Genomic DNA, 12,969 nt, shown 5'->3' on the forward strand with positions numbered 1-12,969 from the left:
AATGCCCCGCTGCCGGCTGCGCAAGGCTCAGCAGACCGGATACCGAGGCCGACGTTCCACAGCCAGAGTGCCCTTCGGCCAGGCGGACGCGAGCGAAGGGGAGGCGTCAAGCGGCAGAAGGAGGCCCCAAGCTTCCCGTTCTGGCCGAGAGCGGCCGAGCCAGGGCCGCAGTTCACAGGACAGGTCCAGCGAAAGGGTGGCCATGACAGGGACTACCAACCCTCACCCCAGCCACTATCCCAAGGATCAGCCCCGTCCGGTTTGGGGACCCGGAGTCTTGTTCCCATTTCCCATTTAACAGGACAGCAGTGAAGTAACCCAGTCCGTCAGTGACCAGACCTGCCCCCCAACCTCTCAGAGCCCCTCTCGGGGTCCCTAGGAATCAGGTCCGGGGCTGCCTTGTCTGCGCACAGGTGAGACATGGGGGTCCTTGAGCCCTGCTGGAAAACCTGTCCTAGGTGGGGTCTGCGTGGGCAAGCCTACACAGCTCCACAACCTCTATGGGGAAAGCCTGCTCATAAAAATATTCCACTGTTTCCCAACCCCCAGAGTTTCCCACCCAGCCTGTGAATAGGTCATTGTGCACCAGTGGACACTGCACTGAGCTTGTTTCCTGCCCCCACGGTCCCCTCCCTGGCCCTGGGTGGAGGGGGAGGCACACCCAGCCACTACCATCTGAAGAGGGGCTAAGCAGGGAGGTTGCACGTGGGGGGCGGGGGCATCTAGGGAGCAGAGAGGGACTGGATCCCAGGAATGGCATCACACAAGGCTCTAGCTGCAGCAGGTGTAGCCATAGCCCTGGACCCCAGCAGACTACCCCGCTCAGAACAGCTCCAGGCCGACCCTTGGCCCATGGCCAACATCTCCAAGCTTGGATTCAGCCTGGCTGTCTGCCCTCCACTCTTGCACCAGCCCTGGGTCAGCTGAGAATCAGGCACACAGATGGGCTCACTGGGGCTGAGGTGTCAAACGCTCCTGTATTCAGAGACACATGTGAACACATGCGTGAACACGCATGAACATACTCCTGAATGGTTTGCATCCCGTGACCTCACCCCAGTGTCCTCCCTCTCCCCGTCTTTGCCTGCTGAACTCACAGAGGAGGCCTTGCAGCCCCACTCACTGGATTTGCCTGTGGACTCGTACCTCCCCAGGGCAGAGTACCAAGCATGAGAGCATCTCACTCTCACATCCTCACATCTGACTCAGAGATGTTTGGTTGGACACAAGTGTGTCTGACAGGTGGGCAGCTAGATGGTAGGGGCGGGACTGTTGGTATCTGGACGAGGGGAGGTGTGGGCAAGTGAGCATATAACCTACCACTGTGAGAGGCAGCCAGGATGGGGCCAAGCGGGGGACTTGGGGTGCCCCCACAGGTTGTCCCAGGAAGCCTCTGCCCCTGCAGCCCCCACAGTAGCGGAAACAAATACCAACGGTGGGAGGTACTGGCTGGCAGCCTCCACCAATGCAGAAAGAAGGGGCTAATTGGGCTCCTAGAGGGCTCATCATGGTGCTGGACCCTGGAGAGCTGGCAGAGGGTGGGCAGGCTGGCAGCCATCCTGGCCTCCGTGCCCACAGAGGGTGTCTTGGGGCCCGGAAGGAGCTTGCGTGCCTGCCTGTGTTGTGTTTGTGTGTATGTGCCCACATCCAATGTCATGACCCAGTTCTTGGGAGTCCATCCCCTGCTTCTGCCCCTGGAGCCTTCTCAGTCTCAGGCTCTCCTCCCGCCTCCGCCCCAGAGCCCTGTCACCTCCAGGAAGAGTGGGTGGTGCTGATTTTAGCTCATGGAAAGTTATGTAAAGGGGCCACCAGGGCACTGGGAATATGGGCACAGGATGCCCACTAAACCCACACACACCGGTAAAGCACAACTAGGGAAGGGGCAGGTCAGGGGCCTCTCTTGGCTCCTTGTACCACCACCGTTACCACCCATGAAAAATGGGGCATGATGTCCCTGCTGGAGTTTGGGAGCATCCTGTGGAGAGCATCTTGGTGTAGAGGATGCTCCTCGAGCACACCTGAGACAGGTGTGGCCACAGGAGCTCCCCAGGCCTCACCCCAACTCCACACCCATTGCCTTCTGGTCAGCAGACTCAGGCCCTTGGCTGTCCAGCTGGTTGCCTCAGGATCAGGACAGGATGTGGACAGCTGGGCGGGCAGCTGCCTTTCAGATGGTGACTGGGACTTCTCAAACCCTAAAGCCACACCTCAGGGGCAGGAATCCCTTTTGGAGTCGGAGAGTCTGGAAGAACCCTAGGGAAGGACTTCCTGTCAGTGTGCACTGGGCAGCCAGCGTGACTGGAGCTGCCATCTGCAATGGCCAGGCTTCAGAAAGAGTGCAACACTGGCCACTTCTTCCCTCATCCTGGACAGAGGTACCTGTGTCCTGACAGTTGCCGGGAGGCTAGAGGGTGAGATTCAAGAAACCACTCTCCAACAAACTGTCTCCCTAGGGCCAGACCTGAAGTTCCCAATCACATCCGACCAGTGGACACCATTTGGATCTGGCCGGGCTCAAGGGAGGGCACAAAAGAGAGCCTGGAGGTGGCCAGGGAAAGCCGGCACTGTACATCCCTGCCCCTCCCCGTGGACCCCTACCCACATTGGGAGGCGGGGGACAACTAGCCAGCCCACATCTGCTCTACCACACACTCCACGAACACAGCATGTGGGGCCCATGCCCTGACAGTGTGGCCTGTGCTAGGAGTGGGCAAGGCCTTCAGGAGCACCAAGGAGGCCCCCTCCCTGCCTGGTGACAGGGACCTGACTTCAGCCCCTGGCCCACTCACCCCACTGGGATCCAGCACAGGAATGCAGAGTCCACAGGCCTCAGGCTTCATATGGGTTGGACCAGAGCCCCCAGGGCCAAGCAGAGGCTGAGGGCAGACTCTGGGCTATCCCTGAATGTGGGGTTCATCATGGGGTGGAACCCAGCCTCGAGTCCTATACAACACCCAGGGCACCTGCAGTCTTCAGGCAGCCTCTTGTTTCTCCCAAGGTCGCCCCCCTAGGGAGAGAAGGGCCAAGCTTGGGGCAGTGCTCAGCACGCTGGCCAGAGAGGGCAGAAGGCTGAGGGGAGCCAAGGCCGCACTCGTCCACTCACTCAACACCCTCGCCTGCTCTTGCCCCACACCGGTGAACAGCCAGTATGGCCCGGCCTCAGGCCAGGGACCAGGACACCCCAGCCAAAGCAACTTCTGTTCCCCTGGGGGCTGGCAGGGGACTAGGGGGCAGGAGAGGGGAAGGGCCCGGAGGGAGGACCAACCGACCTCATTGGCACCAGAGGTTGTCTCTGTACTGGGAAGGGTCAGGCAGCAGGAAACCCCCCTGCCCTATCAAGTGTATCTTCTGGGGCCACCTCTGGCCTCTCCCCAGGCCCAGAGCTGGGATGTGGGACCATGGCTGAAGCCCCTCAACCCTCTGGTAGCTCCATCTGGTGGTATCTAGCAGTTCCCAAAGCAAAAGTGAGGAGGGTGGGCGAGGCAGCATGCCTCCTACAAGCCAAGCTCTGACTCCTTGCCCCTGCCCTTGGCTGGAGCCCCGTCTCCCACAGGAGGGCCACAGTCCCTGCTCCCTGAAATCTCCCTTCAGCTATACTGGGCCTACCCCCTCCCCCCGGGCACCCTACTGCTCTGTCCTTAGAGGTGGCTTTCCTGGTGCTCGTTGTTGCAACCCTGTGACGCCTGGAGACACAGGTTGCTCCAGTTTTAACTACCCAGATAGAGCCTGGGGGACCTTTTTCTGCTGCCACTGATGGCCTCCCCCGGCAGCATTTGCCCCCGGTCAGCTCCGCAGTGTGATCTGAGGTGCACAGACCCACCCCTGGAGGGAAACTGCTTGGTGTGGAGGGAGGCCAGCGACACCCTGGCCTCCACCAAGTCTGGGGCTCCGCACCCTCAATATAGCTGGTCTGACCTCTGAATTTATGCCCTTACACTTGAAGAAACGGGCTCAGACAGGTTGAGCAATTTGGGTACCTCACATAGCTGGTCAGTGATGGTGATGTGATTCACACGCAGGTCAGGGTGAAACTAGGGTCCAGCTGCTTCCCACATGACTTCCCCTCCTGTGACCTCACAGGGGCCTCTTGCCTCCTTCCAAGCCCATGAGGGCCATGCCACACCCTCTTCAGAGCCCAGGCCTTCAGCACCGATTAGGGTGTGGTGTCAGGAACCCAGAGTCTGCCCTGGAGGGGGGCTGCAGGGCCTGAGCCCAAACCTCAAGCCCGGTACCAGGCTGAGGGTCTGGTCATCTCGGATGATGAGGCCATTTTGTCATCCTATGGATATACTGGGTCGTCCAGTGGGGCCAGAGACAGTGGGTGGTCCTGAGGGCACAGAGACACCTGGTGGTCTTCGGGACACAGGGCCACCTGTTCATCCTGGGAGGACGGCGGGTCATTCTGGGGGCACAGGGACACCTCATCATTCTGGGGGACAGGGACACTTTGTCATCCTGGAGGCACAGGGACACCTGATGGTCCTGCCTTCAGCACACCCCTGGCTTCACATGAGCACACGTAGACTGAGGACTTCAGACTCAGAGACAGTGTCATCTGGACCCTATGTGTGGTGTGTGGTCCTAAAGTGTGGTGTGTGGTCTTGGTGTGTGCTGTGCGTCCTTATCATGGGATGGGTAGTCTTAGCCCCTGGCACGTTATCTTAGTATGCGGCACGTGGTCTTACTTAGTGTGGTGTATGTGTACTCAGGGTGTGGTTGTTATGGATTGAATCGTGTCCCCCCCAAAATATGTGTTGTAAATCTCAATCTCTATGCCTGTGGTTATAATTCCATTTGGAAATTGGTTGTCTTTGTTATGTTAATGAGACTGGATTAGTGTAGGGTATGTTTTAAGTCAATCTCTTTTGAGATATAAAGGAGATTAAACAAGCAAGCGAGAGAAGTAGAGATGGGGGAAGAGAGATGCCAAACCATGCGAAGCTCTGCCAGGAGCTAATGTAGCTCAGAAGAGACAAGGAGCTTCCTCCAGAGCTGACAGAGAGAGAATACCTTCCCCAGGAGCCAGCACACTGAGTTTGGACCTCTAGCCTCCTAAACTGTGAGAAAATAAATTCCTGTTTGTTAAAGCCATCCACTTGTGGTATTTCTGTCATAGCAGCACTAGATGACCAACACAGTGGTCATAGCATGTGGTGTCATCTTCTCACAGGATATGTGGTCTTAGCAGGTGGCATGTCATCTTAGCGTGTGCTTTGTGGTCTTAGTGTATAGTGTGGTTGCTGGTGACATTAGTGCCTGGCGGGAGGCTGAGCTAAGGTGCCCACCCAGGGGCACCAAATGCTGTCTCCACACCAGGCCCCAGGTTGTTCCTACAACTAGTGCCCATCCCGATGGCTGGTCCCACCAGACACCTGGGTGCTGGAAGCAGACAGGCCGACCCCAACCCCACCCCCACCCAGTGTTCTCCCCACTGTGAACGCTTGTAGTCAGAGCTGGCAGCATTAGCCTGGCAGAAGGAGGGGGCATTGAGGTGAGGGGTCAGAGGGAGGAGGAAGAGCAGGTGTTGGACCTTGTACTGCACAAGTATGGATCTGAGCTCTAGGGCCAGGCGCGGTCTGCTCAGGGCAGGCAAACCAGGCACCCAAGGGGCTCCCAGCCCAACACACACCTCTCCTCTCCCTCCCTTGCCCCAGCTGCCCCAGGTTCTTGGGCCCCACATCCCAGCCCTCAAAGACTTTCCTTTCCAGGTCTCGAGAGCAGGCGTGGCCACCCCCAGGCCCACTCAGCCCCTCCTTCACCACCCGCCCCTGCATGCCTGGCCTCTCATAAATAGGAGGCTGCCCAGCCAGCCTCAGGCCACATCCCTGCCTTGTCATCTGCTAAGCCACCACCATTGTGCCAATTGACAGGAACGAGCACGGAGGTGCCTGCCCCTGGGAGCTCTGACCTCAAGGTACCCAGACGGGTGGATGGGGACTCAATGTGGGAAAGGAGTCTGATGTAGTCAGGGGCAGGCAAGAGAAGCTCCTCGGGGCTCCCCTTCACATGCCTGCCTCTGGGGTGCCGTCAAGGAAGATCCTGGTGGGGACAATGGGACAGTCATCTCAGGGCCTTGATCTCTCACACCTGAGTAGGGAGCTATGTGTTCCATGTGGCGGGTGCGTGGCCCATGCCGTGGGCTGGATAGGCCCACGAAGGCATCCAGGGTGGGCACCCCCACAGAGTGAGTCCTCATGCCACACTCTATACAGGACACAAAAGTGTGAGTCCACTTGGAGCCAGGCTGGGAGGAGAAGCCATCATGGTCCTGCCACCACGGTCCTGCCACCACACACAGACACACATAGGGGGACATGGGGAGGCACGAAGCCCCTGCAGGGGCATTGACGGAGTGCCTGGTGGCTGTGGAAAGAGAGCATGTGCGTTTGCATGTGTGCGTGTGTATGCGCGCATGGGTGTACCTGTGTATGGGTGGGGGTGTGCACTTCTTCTCTGGGCCTTGGGACCTCTGTGAGTCTGCACTCTCTGTCCTGGTGTCCAGAGTCCCGACCCTATCTCAGGGAAGCCCTGGAGGCTCCGACTGGTCCCCAAGAGCCTCTCTCCAGAGCTCCTCCTTTTCCTGCCCTAGTAGCCCCAGCTGTGGCAGGAGGGAGTCTAGGTGGAGAGAAAAGCAGCTATAGGAGTCTGAGAGAAACTTCCAGAACTTCACCTGTAAGGTGCAGCTGATCAGTCCTGTCTTACTGATGGGCTCAGTGTGGTCACGGGGATGTAGGTATGGGTGCAGCCCGTGTTGTCAGGGGACTATGATGGCACGAGCTCACAGGATGTGGGGCCAAGGGGCTTCAATCCTGCCCTCCGCCCCTCAGCCCTGGGACACCACACAGCTGGTTGGCCTGTCCCTACACGCAGGTTCCCAGCACACACGTGAGCAGCCTGCCTGGGCATACATGATAGGGCATGTGTTGGCCAAGACCCAGCAGATGTTCCCTTCTTGGCCCCCTCCCGAGGGCCTGCCCAGCACCTGGGCAGCGGGAAGGGGCCAGAGCCCAGCAGGTGGTACCCTGGGCAGGCACAGGGAGGCTCAGCTGATTCAGACCAAGATGGGGACACCATGGAAAGTCCACAGGAAGCACGTTCAAGTGACTCAGAGCATCGCCAGGCCCTGAGGCAGCTGCCTGTCTGTCCCTGTATGGAGGGCATTTGAATCTCAGGCCTGTCCAAGAGGGGTCAGCTGGCTGGGGAACCCTGGAGCCAGGCAGGACATAGCCAGGGTTCTGTAGTGGCCCCCTTTCCCTAGGACCCTCGGGACCCCACAAATGGCTAGCCCCCTTGCCCACCTTGTCCTAAAGCCCAAACAGGGCCCTATTTACAAAAAATAGGACCTACGGCAATTAGTTTTAAATTGCTGAATGATCTCTCACAGCTGCCAGTAGAAACTTACATGGCCAATAGAAACTGCTCGTTAGCATCCCTTTTCAAGAGGCGCTCAGGGCACTTGCCCCACATGCCATAGCTTAGTTATGCCTCTGATCTGCCCAAGGTCCTGAAACAGGGACGAGAGAGATGAATCTTCCTCAGGCTCTCCAGACTCCAACGTTGGGCCCTGGGGTCATGGATACAACACAGCCCCCCACTGGGCAGGTCCCCTGGACCCTGGATCCCCAGGAGCCCCATCGACCACAACTTTGCCTGCGAGCAGGGTCAGGTGGGCCCAGGACGCCATGTCCGTCTGCCCTCCAGCCACCCCAACCACCCAGGCTCCAACTGTGGCTATTGATAAGACTGGCCCAAGGCAGTGCCCGGAGCCTGACCTGGTGTCACAGGGGTGGGTCAGCGAAGTGTCCCTAGGCGCTGAGGATGGAAGCCTGTCCGTTCCTGGCTGGGGAGAGTCCTGGCAGGGCCAGGGGCCTTCTGAGACGCTTATCTGCTCCAGGCAGGAGCCAGGACCCATGAAACCTCCGCAGGACCAGGGACCTGGAGGCACCCCCAGGCCCAGCCATCACCACCACCACCACCGGCTGAGAGGAGTGCCAGGACGGGCTGGTGGAGCTGCACTCCTCCTTCACGGAGCTGTTTACCTTTTTCTGCACCAACACCACCATCCATGGCCCCCATTGCCTGCTTGGCTCCAGCCGCAGCTGCCTCCGGAGGGCAACCTGGGGCCTGCTGCTCCAGGGTACCCTGGGCATATTCTGCTGGAAGTTCGTACTACACCTTCAGGAGTGCTTGGGCTACCAGGCTGCCAGGACGGTGCCTGTGCACGGGGGCAGCAGGCTCTCCCCGTCCATCACACTGTGCGACATGAACCCACACTGGTGAGGGAGAGGGTGGGGAACCAGAAAGGGAATGGGGGGCTGGGCTAGGTCACAGATAGGGGGGCGCTGGACCAGGGCTGGCAGGAGGATAAAGACTCCTCCCCCGGCAGCCTGTGGACATCCCCCTACACAGCCTCAGTTGGTCAGCAATGACCCCATCTCCTCGAGCCCCTTGCCCAGCCAGGACCTCTTAGACCTCTGCCTGGCGGAGGAGGAGGGTTAAGGACAGGAAGGAATTCCAGCCCTGTGTGGCCAGTTTGTCCCCAGGGGCTAGAGAGGGGGATGCTTTCCAGAAGGGCAGCCCAGAGACCAGTTCCAGTGTCACTGGGAAGGGAGCAGGGCTGCATGCTAGTGAGGAGGCAGCACGGATGAAAACAGAGGGGATGAGTGGGCCAGGAGGATGGTGGAGGCTGCAATGGGGGCGGGCAGGCACGAGGGCTGGGCTGGGCTGGGGGACCTGCCTTGTCCGGCAAACCCCAGGAGCCATGGAAAGTGGAAAACTCCTAAGTCATGCTCCCAATTTAAAGAGCGCCTTCAGATGTCAGGGGAAGGGGGCCAGGCTTTGCCTGGGTGGCACACATTGGGAGACTGAGGTTGCAGAGTGCTGCGACATTGGGGTCAGTGCCTTGGCGCTCTACACAGCTCATTCCAGTAATGCCCCCAGGGACTGGTTCAATGAGCCTCAGGGCTGTGGCTCTGTCTCAGTGTGCCCACCTGTCTCACCCAGGCTGGTCCGCCAGCACCTGGAGGAGCTGGATGAGTTCGCACGGGAGAACATCTACTCTCTGTACAAGTTCAACCTCAGTGAGGGCAGGTGGCCCACCAGCACTGCCCCAATGGCCAACAGCCCAGGCCCTGAGACCACCTTCCAGTTGGACCGAAAACTCCGTCTGCAGAGGCTGATCGAAACAGGCAGCCAGTACAAAGTGGGGTTCAGACTGGTGAGTGTCCCTAGCCCTGATGGGGCTGTGGCAGGGATCCCCACGTGCCCTCACCCTGAGGGACTATGGGAGGGGAGAGCATGGCATGGGAGTGGGGAGGCAAGCTAGCCAGGCAGGCAGACAAGGGGGCTGTGGCCGCAGGACTGACGCCCCCGCCATGTGCCCCCAGTGCAACAGCACGGGCAGTGACTGCTTCAACCGCACCTACTCCTCGGGTGAAAAGGCTGTGCGGGAATGGTACCACTTCCATTACATGAACATCCTGGCCACCGCCCAGGAAGACAGCCACCAGAACCACTTTGTCCTGTCCTGCGAGGACAACCAGCGGGACTGTCTAGCCAGGTGAGGAGCTGGGCTGGGCTGGTGCAGCCCTGGGTGCTGCCGGCTGGACGTTGGCCACACATAGCTCCTGCAGAGATAAGACAGGCCGCGACCCCTCAAGTCACTCGAAATTGGCCAGTGGGGTACCCGTCAATGGCATGGGCTTGTCTGAACCTAGGCCCGCATTCCAGGAGCTTCAAGACCCATCTACGGCAGCTGCTACACCTTTAATGACATCTTGACATCAACGCACCAGGACATCAGCCAAGGTGAGGGGCAGCCTAGGCCAGAGGTGAGGGCCAGGTGGAAGTGGGCACGGAAACAGCCAGGCAAAGGTGGTGGTGGCGGTGGCTGCGTCCAGGGTATAGGCAGAGCGGGCTAGGCCGGGATACGGGCGGGGAGTGGATTGGGCCGGGTGTGAGCAGGGGACCAGGTTGGGGAGTGGGAGGGGGTTAGGCTGGGTGTGGACTGCTGCACTCTGTCCTCCTCCCCCAGGGATCACCCTGTTGCTCAGGGTGGAGCAGCAGGATCACCTCCCCCTGCTGTCCACGGAGGCCGGCATAAAGATCATGGTCCGCGGGCGCAAGTACACGCCCTTCCTGGAGCCACCCTTCCTGGAGCCCCGCTTTCTGGAGGCCCGCAGCTTCAGCATCCTGCCAGGGACAGAGACTACCATCAGCATCATAGAAGTGGGCGGTTGCTTTCCTGGGGCGGGGCGGGGCCTGTTGGCAGGAGGCGGGAACTGAGGCAGCCACCTCCCACCAGGAGGCGGTGCATCGGCTCCGGAGCCCCTACGGGGCTTGCGTGGACAGAGAAAACGGTGCGGAAGTACCTCTGCTGTACAACACGTCCTACACCACGCAGGTGGGGCCGCATCGGGGGCGGGGGGCGCTCAGGGTGGCCACCACCCTCCCTCACCCTGGGCAGAGCACAGGGCCCACAGTCTCGGACAGTGAGAGGTGGCGGCCGCGAGAAGGAGGGGGCTGGGCATGCTGGCGGGCCCCTGACTAGAGTACGGTGGCCCTCGGGGCTCCCAGCTCCCATCCTTTCCTGTTCTCCCAGGCCTGCCTGGTCTCCTGCTTCCAGTAGCTGATGGTCAAGAACTGCTCATGCGACTACTACCGCTACCCCCTGCCGGCGGGGGCTGAGTACTGCACCTACGCTCGGCACCCGGCCTGGGGTGAGCCCCGCCCACCACCACCCACCACCCTCCTTGCCTGGAGTGAACCCTTGCCCGCCCGGCCTGGGCCACTGGGAGCGGAGTCACCCCACACCTCCCAGCCACCCTCGGGCATCTCCTAATGGGTCCATCTGTAATCCTTGACTCCCCAGGTCACTGCTTCTACAGCCTCTACCAGGAACTGGAAACTCACAGCCTCTCCTGGTTCTCCCTGTGTCTCAAGCCCTGCAAGTGAGTGGGGGGCCTTGGGGATCAGAGGTCACTGCCTTAAGTACCACGGCAGGGGGCTGATGGATGGGTCTGTCTCTTCAGTGAGTCTTTCTACAAGCTCTCCATGGGGACCTCCAGGTGGCCTTCGTCCAAGTCTGCTGTGAGTGCCTTTGAAGGGATGTGGGTGGGGGCTGCCCTCGGACCTGCCCCTTGGTGCTGGGGGTGGAGGGCTGTGCAAGGGGTAGCAGCCACATAGAAACTCCTGTGTGTAGGACTGGATCCTGACTGTGCTTGGGGGTCCTCAGAACCGGAGCCAGAGCCCAAGGTAGGTTTGCTGCCCCCCCAAGGTGTTGTGTCCCAGCTCCTCCCCCTGCTAACCATGCCCCCTAGTGCCCCTTCCCCTCATGGGCCCCAAAGAGGTGCCCCACCAAGCAGGGCCCGGCTTGACCCAGCCCCCTCATGCCTCTGTTCCCACCCAGAAGCAACATTGCCAAAGTGAACATCTACCAGAGGCACAGCTACCTCAAGATGAAGGAGACGCCACCGGTGAGCCAACAGCAGGCTGGGCCAGCCTGGGGGGTGGGGTGAGGGCCGCCATGTGCCAACTCATCATGGGCCTCAACACAGGTGAAGAAGTTGTTCTCAGATATGAAAGACCTCATGAGCCTCTTGTTCGGCATGTCCGTGCTCTCCCTGGTGGAGCTGCTGGAGTTACTGCTTGATGCAGTGGCTCTTGCCCTGCTGCTGGGCTACCACCGGCTCTGTGAGGCATGGGCATCCCAGACTGGGCCCAGCACGGCAGCAGGGGCATCCCACACCCAGCTGGAGGCCGGCCAAATGCCCGTCAGCTGCCAGCACAAGGCCAAGCATCTAGGGGGCCAAGGCAGCCTCATCTCCCACGGACGCTTCCAGGGGCCCCAGTGGGAGTCTCAGCTGAAGAGTCAGATCGGGCATGGAGCCCATCGCCACCCTCCCCAGACTCCCAGCACCTGAACCAGCCCTGCAGGGGCTGTCAGCTACTTTGTTTGATCCTGGGGGCTCTGGCAGCATCAGACTGTCCTGACTGCCCAGGGTGGGCCAGACCCCCCCAACAGGGGGGTCTCTGCCACCCAAGCAAGCCCAGGAGGCCCAGGAAGCACAGCACCTGGTGCACATGAGCAGATGCCAGGGCTGTGGCACATCCAGGCAACCCGTGGGCCCAGGTGCCCTCCCCGGAGGTGGGGGTCACAGGTCTGAAGGAGGCCCAGGCCCAGGAGGAGGGAGCATCCAGACCACTCTGGCTTTCCATGTTTCAGGAGTGACCCTGTGTGCTTGTGTGCCTCTGCGTGTGTGCGTGTGCATCTGTGTGCCTCTGTGTATGCATCTGTGTGCCTCTGTGTATGCATGTGTTTGTGTCTGTGTGTGGAGGGGGCGCATGTGTGTCTGTGTGTGTGAGGGGCTCCTCCATGTTTCTGAGCATGTCTACACATCTATGCCTGTCTGTGTGCTCATGTATCAAGTGGAGCTTGCCCTACCTTTGGGACAGCTTCCATCGAGCAGGCAGAAGGAAGGATACAGACTGGCCAAGACACTTGGTGACCTTGGTTTGTTTTGTAATAAAATCATGATTCCACGGGGTGGCTAGTGTCTGTGTGCACCTCCACATCACCCTGGCTTGGTTAGGCTGACGCCTCCCCAGGGCAGACCACAGCAGGAACAGGGTAGACCGGAGGATGGGAGGTGGGTAGGAGTGGCACTGGGCAAAGGGTCAGCTTGCAGGCCCAGGGAACAGAACTAGCCCAGACCATCCTCTCCCCTTGGTGTTATCCTCTCACCCCTTCCAGAGGAGGCTGGGGGTGTCAGGAGTCTGTTCATCAGTGAAGCCCCGTCAGGCATCTGGCAGGTGGGGGCTGGATTCTCCAGCTTGACCAAGCCCAAGTGGCACTGTTTTGGGGAAGAGACATTGGTCCCGTCCTACTCAGTTCCCCCAAAGGGAAGCAGGGAAGGGTGGGACCAGAAACAGAGCAGAGTGTGGGAGTTGAGCCAATGAGCAGACAACATG

The 12,969-nt window shown here is 60.1% G+C and overlaps 1 protein-coding gene across 1 annotated transcript; it reads left to right on the forward strand.

The window, feature by feature from the left end:
- Position 1: 1 nt before the first annotated feature.
- On the forward strand, positions 2–12,926 carry SCNN1D (sodium channel epithelial 1 subunit delta). Its single transcript, XM_064279915.1, is given in 18 exon segments — positions 2–254; positions 359–413; positions 7,627–7,666; positions 7,895–7,988; positions 7,991–8,276; positions 8,387–8,414; positions 8,471–9,217; positions 9,387–9,559; positions 9,755–9,807; positions 9,911–10,227; positions 10,304–10,402; positions 10,601–10,718; positions 10,871–10,949; positions 11,031–11,088; positions 11,201–11,253; positions 11,408–11,474; positions 11,556–11,774; positions 11,777–12,926. Coding segments are annotated over 18 exon segments (3,048 nt in total). The 3' UTR covers positions 12,086–12,926.
- Positions 12,927–12,969: the final 43 nt, after the last annotated feature.

Source organism: Loxodonta africana, chromosome 3, assembly GCF_030014295.1.
Source record: "Loxodonta africana isolate mLoxAfr1 chromosome 3, mLoxAfr1.hap2, whole genome shotgun sequence".
Classification (NCBI taxonomy): domain Eukaryota; kingdom Metazoa; phylum Chordata; class Mammalia; order Proboscidea; family Elephantidae; genus Loxodonta; species Loxodonta africana.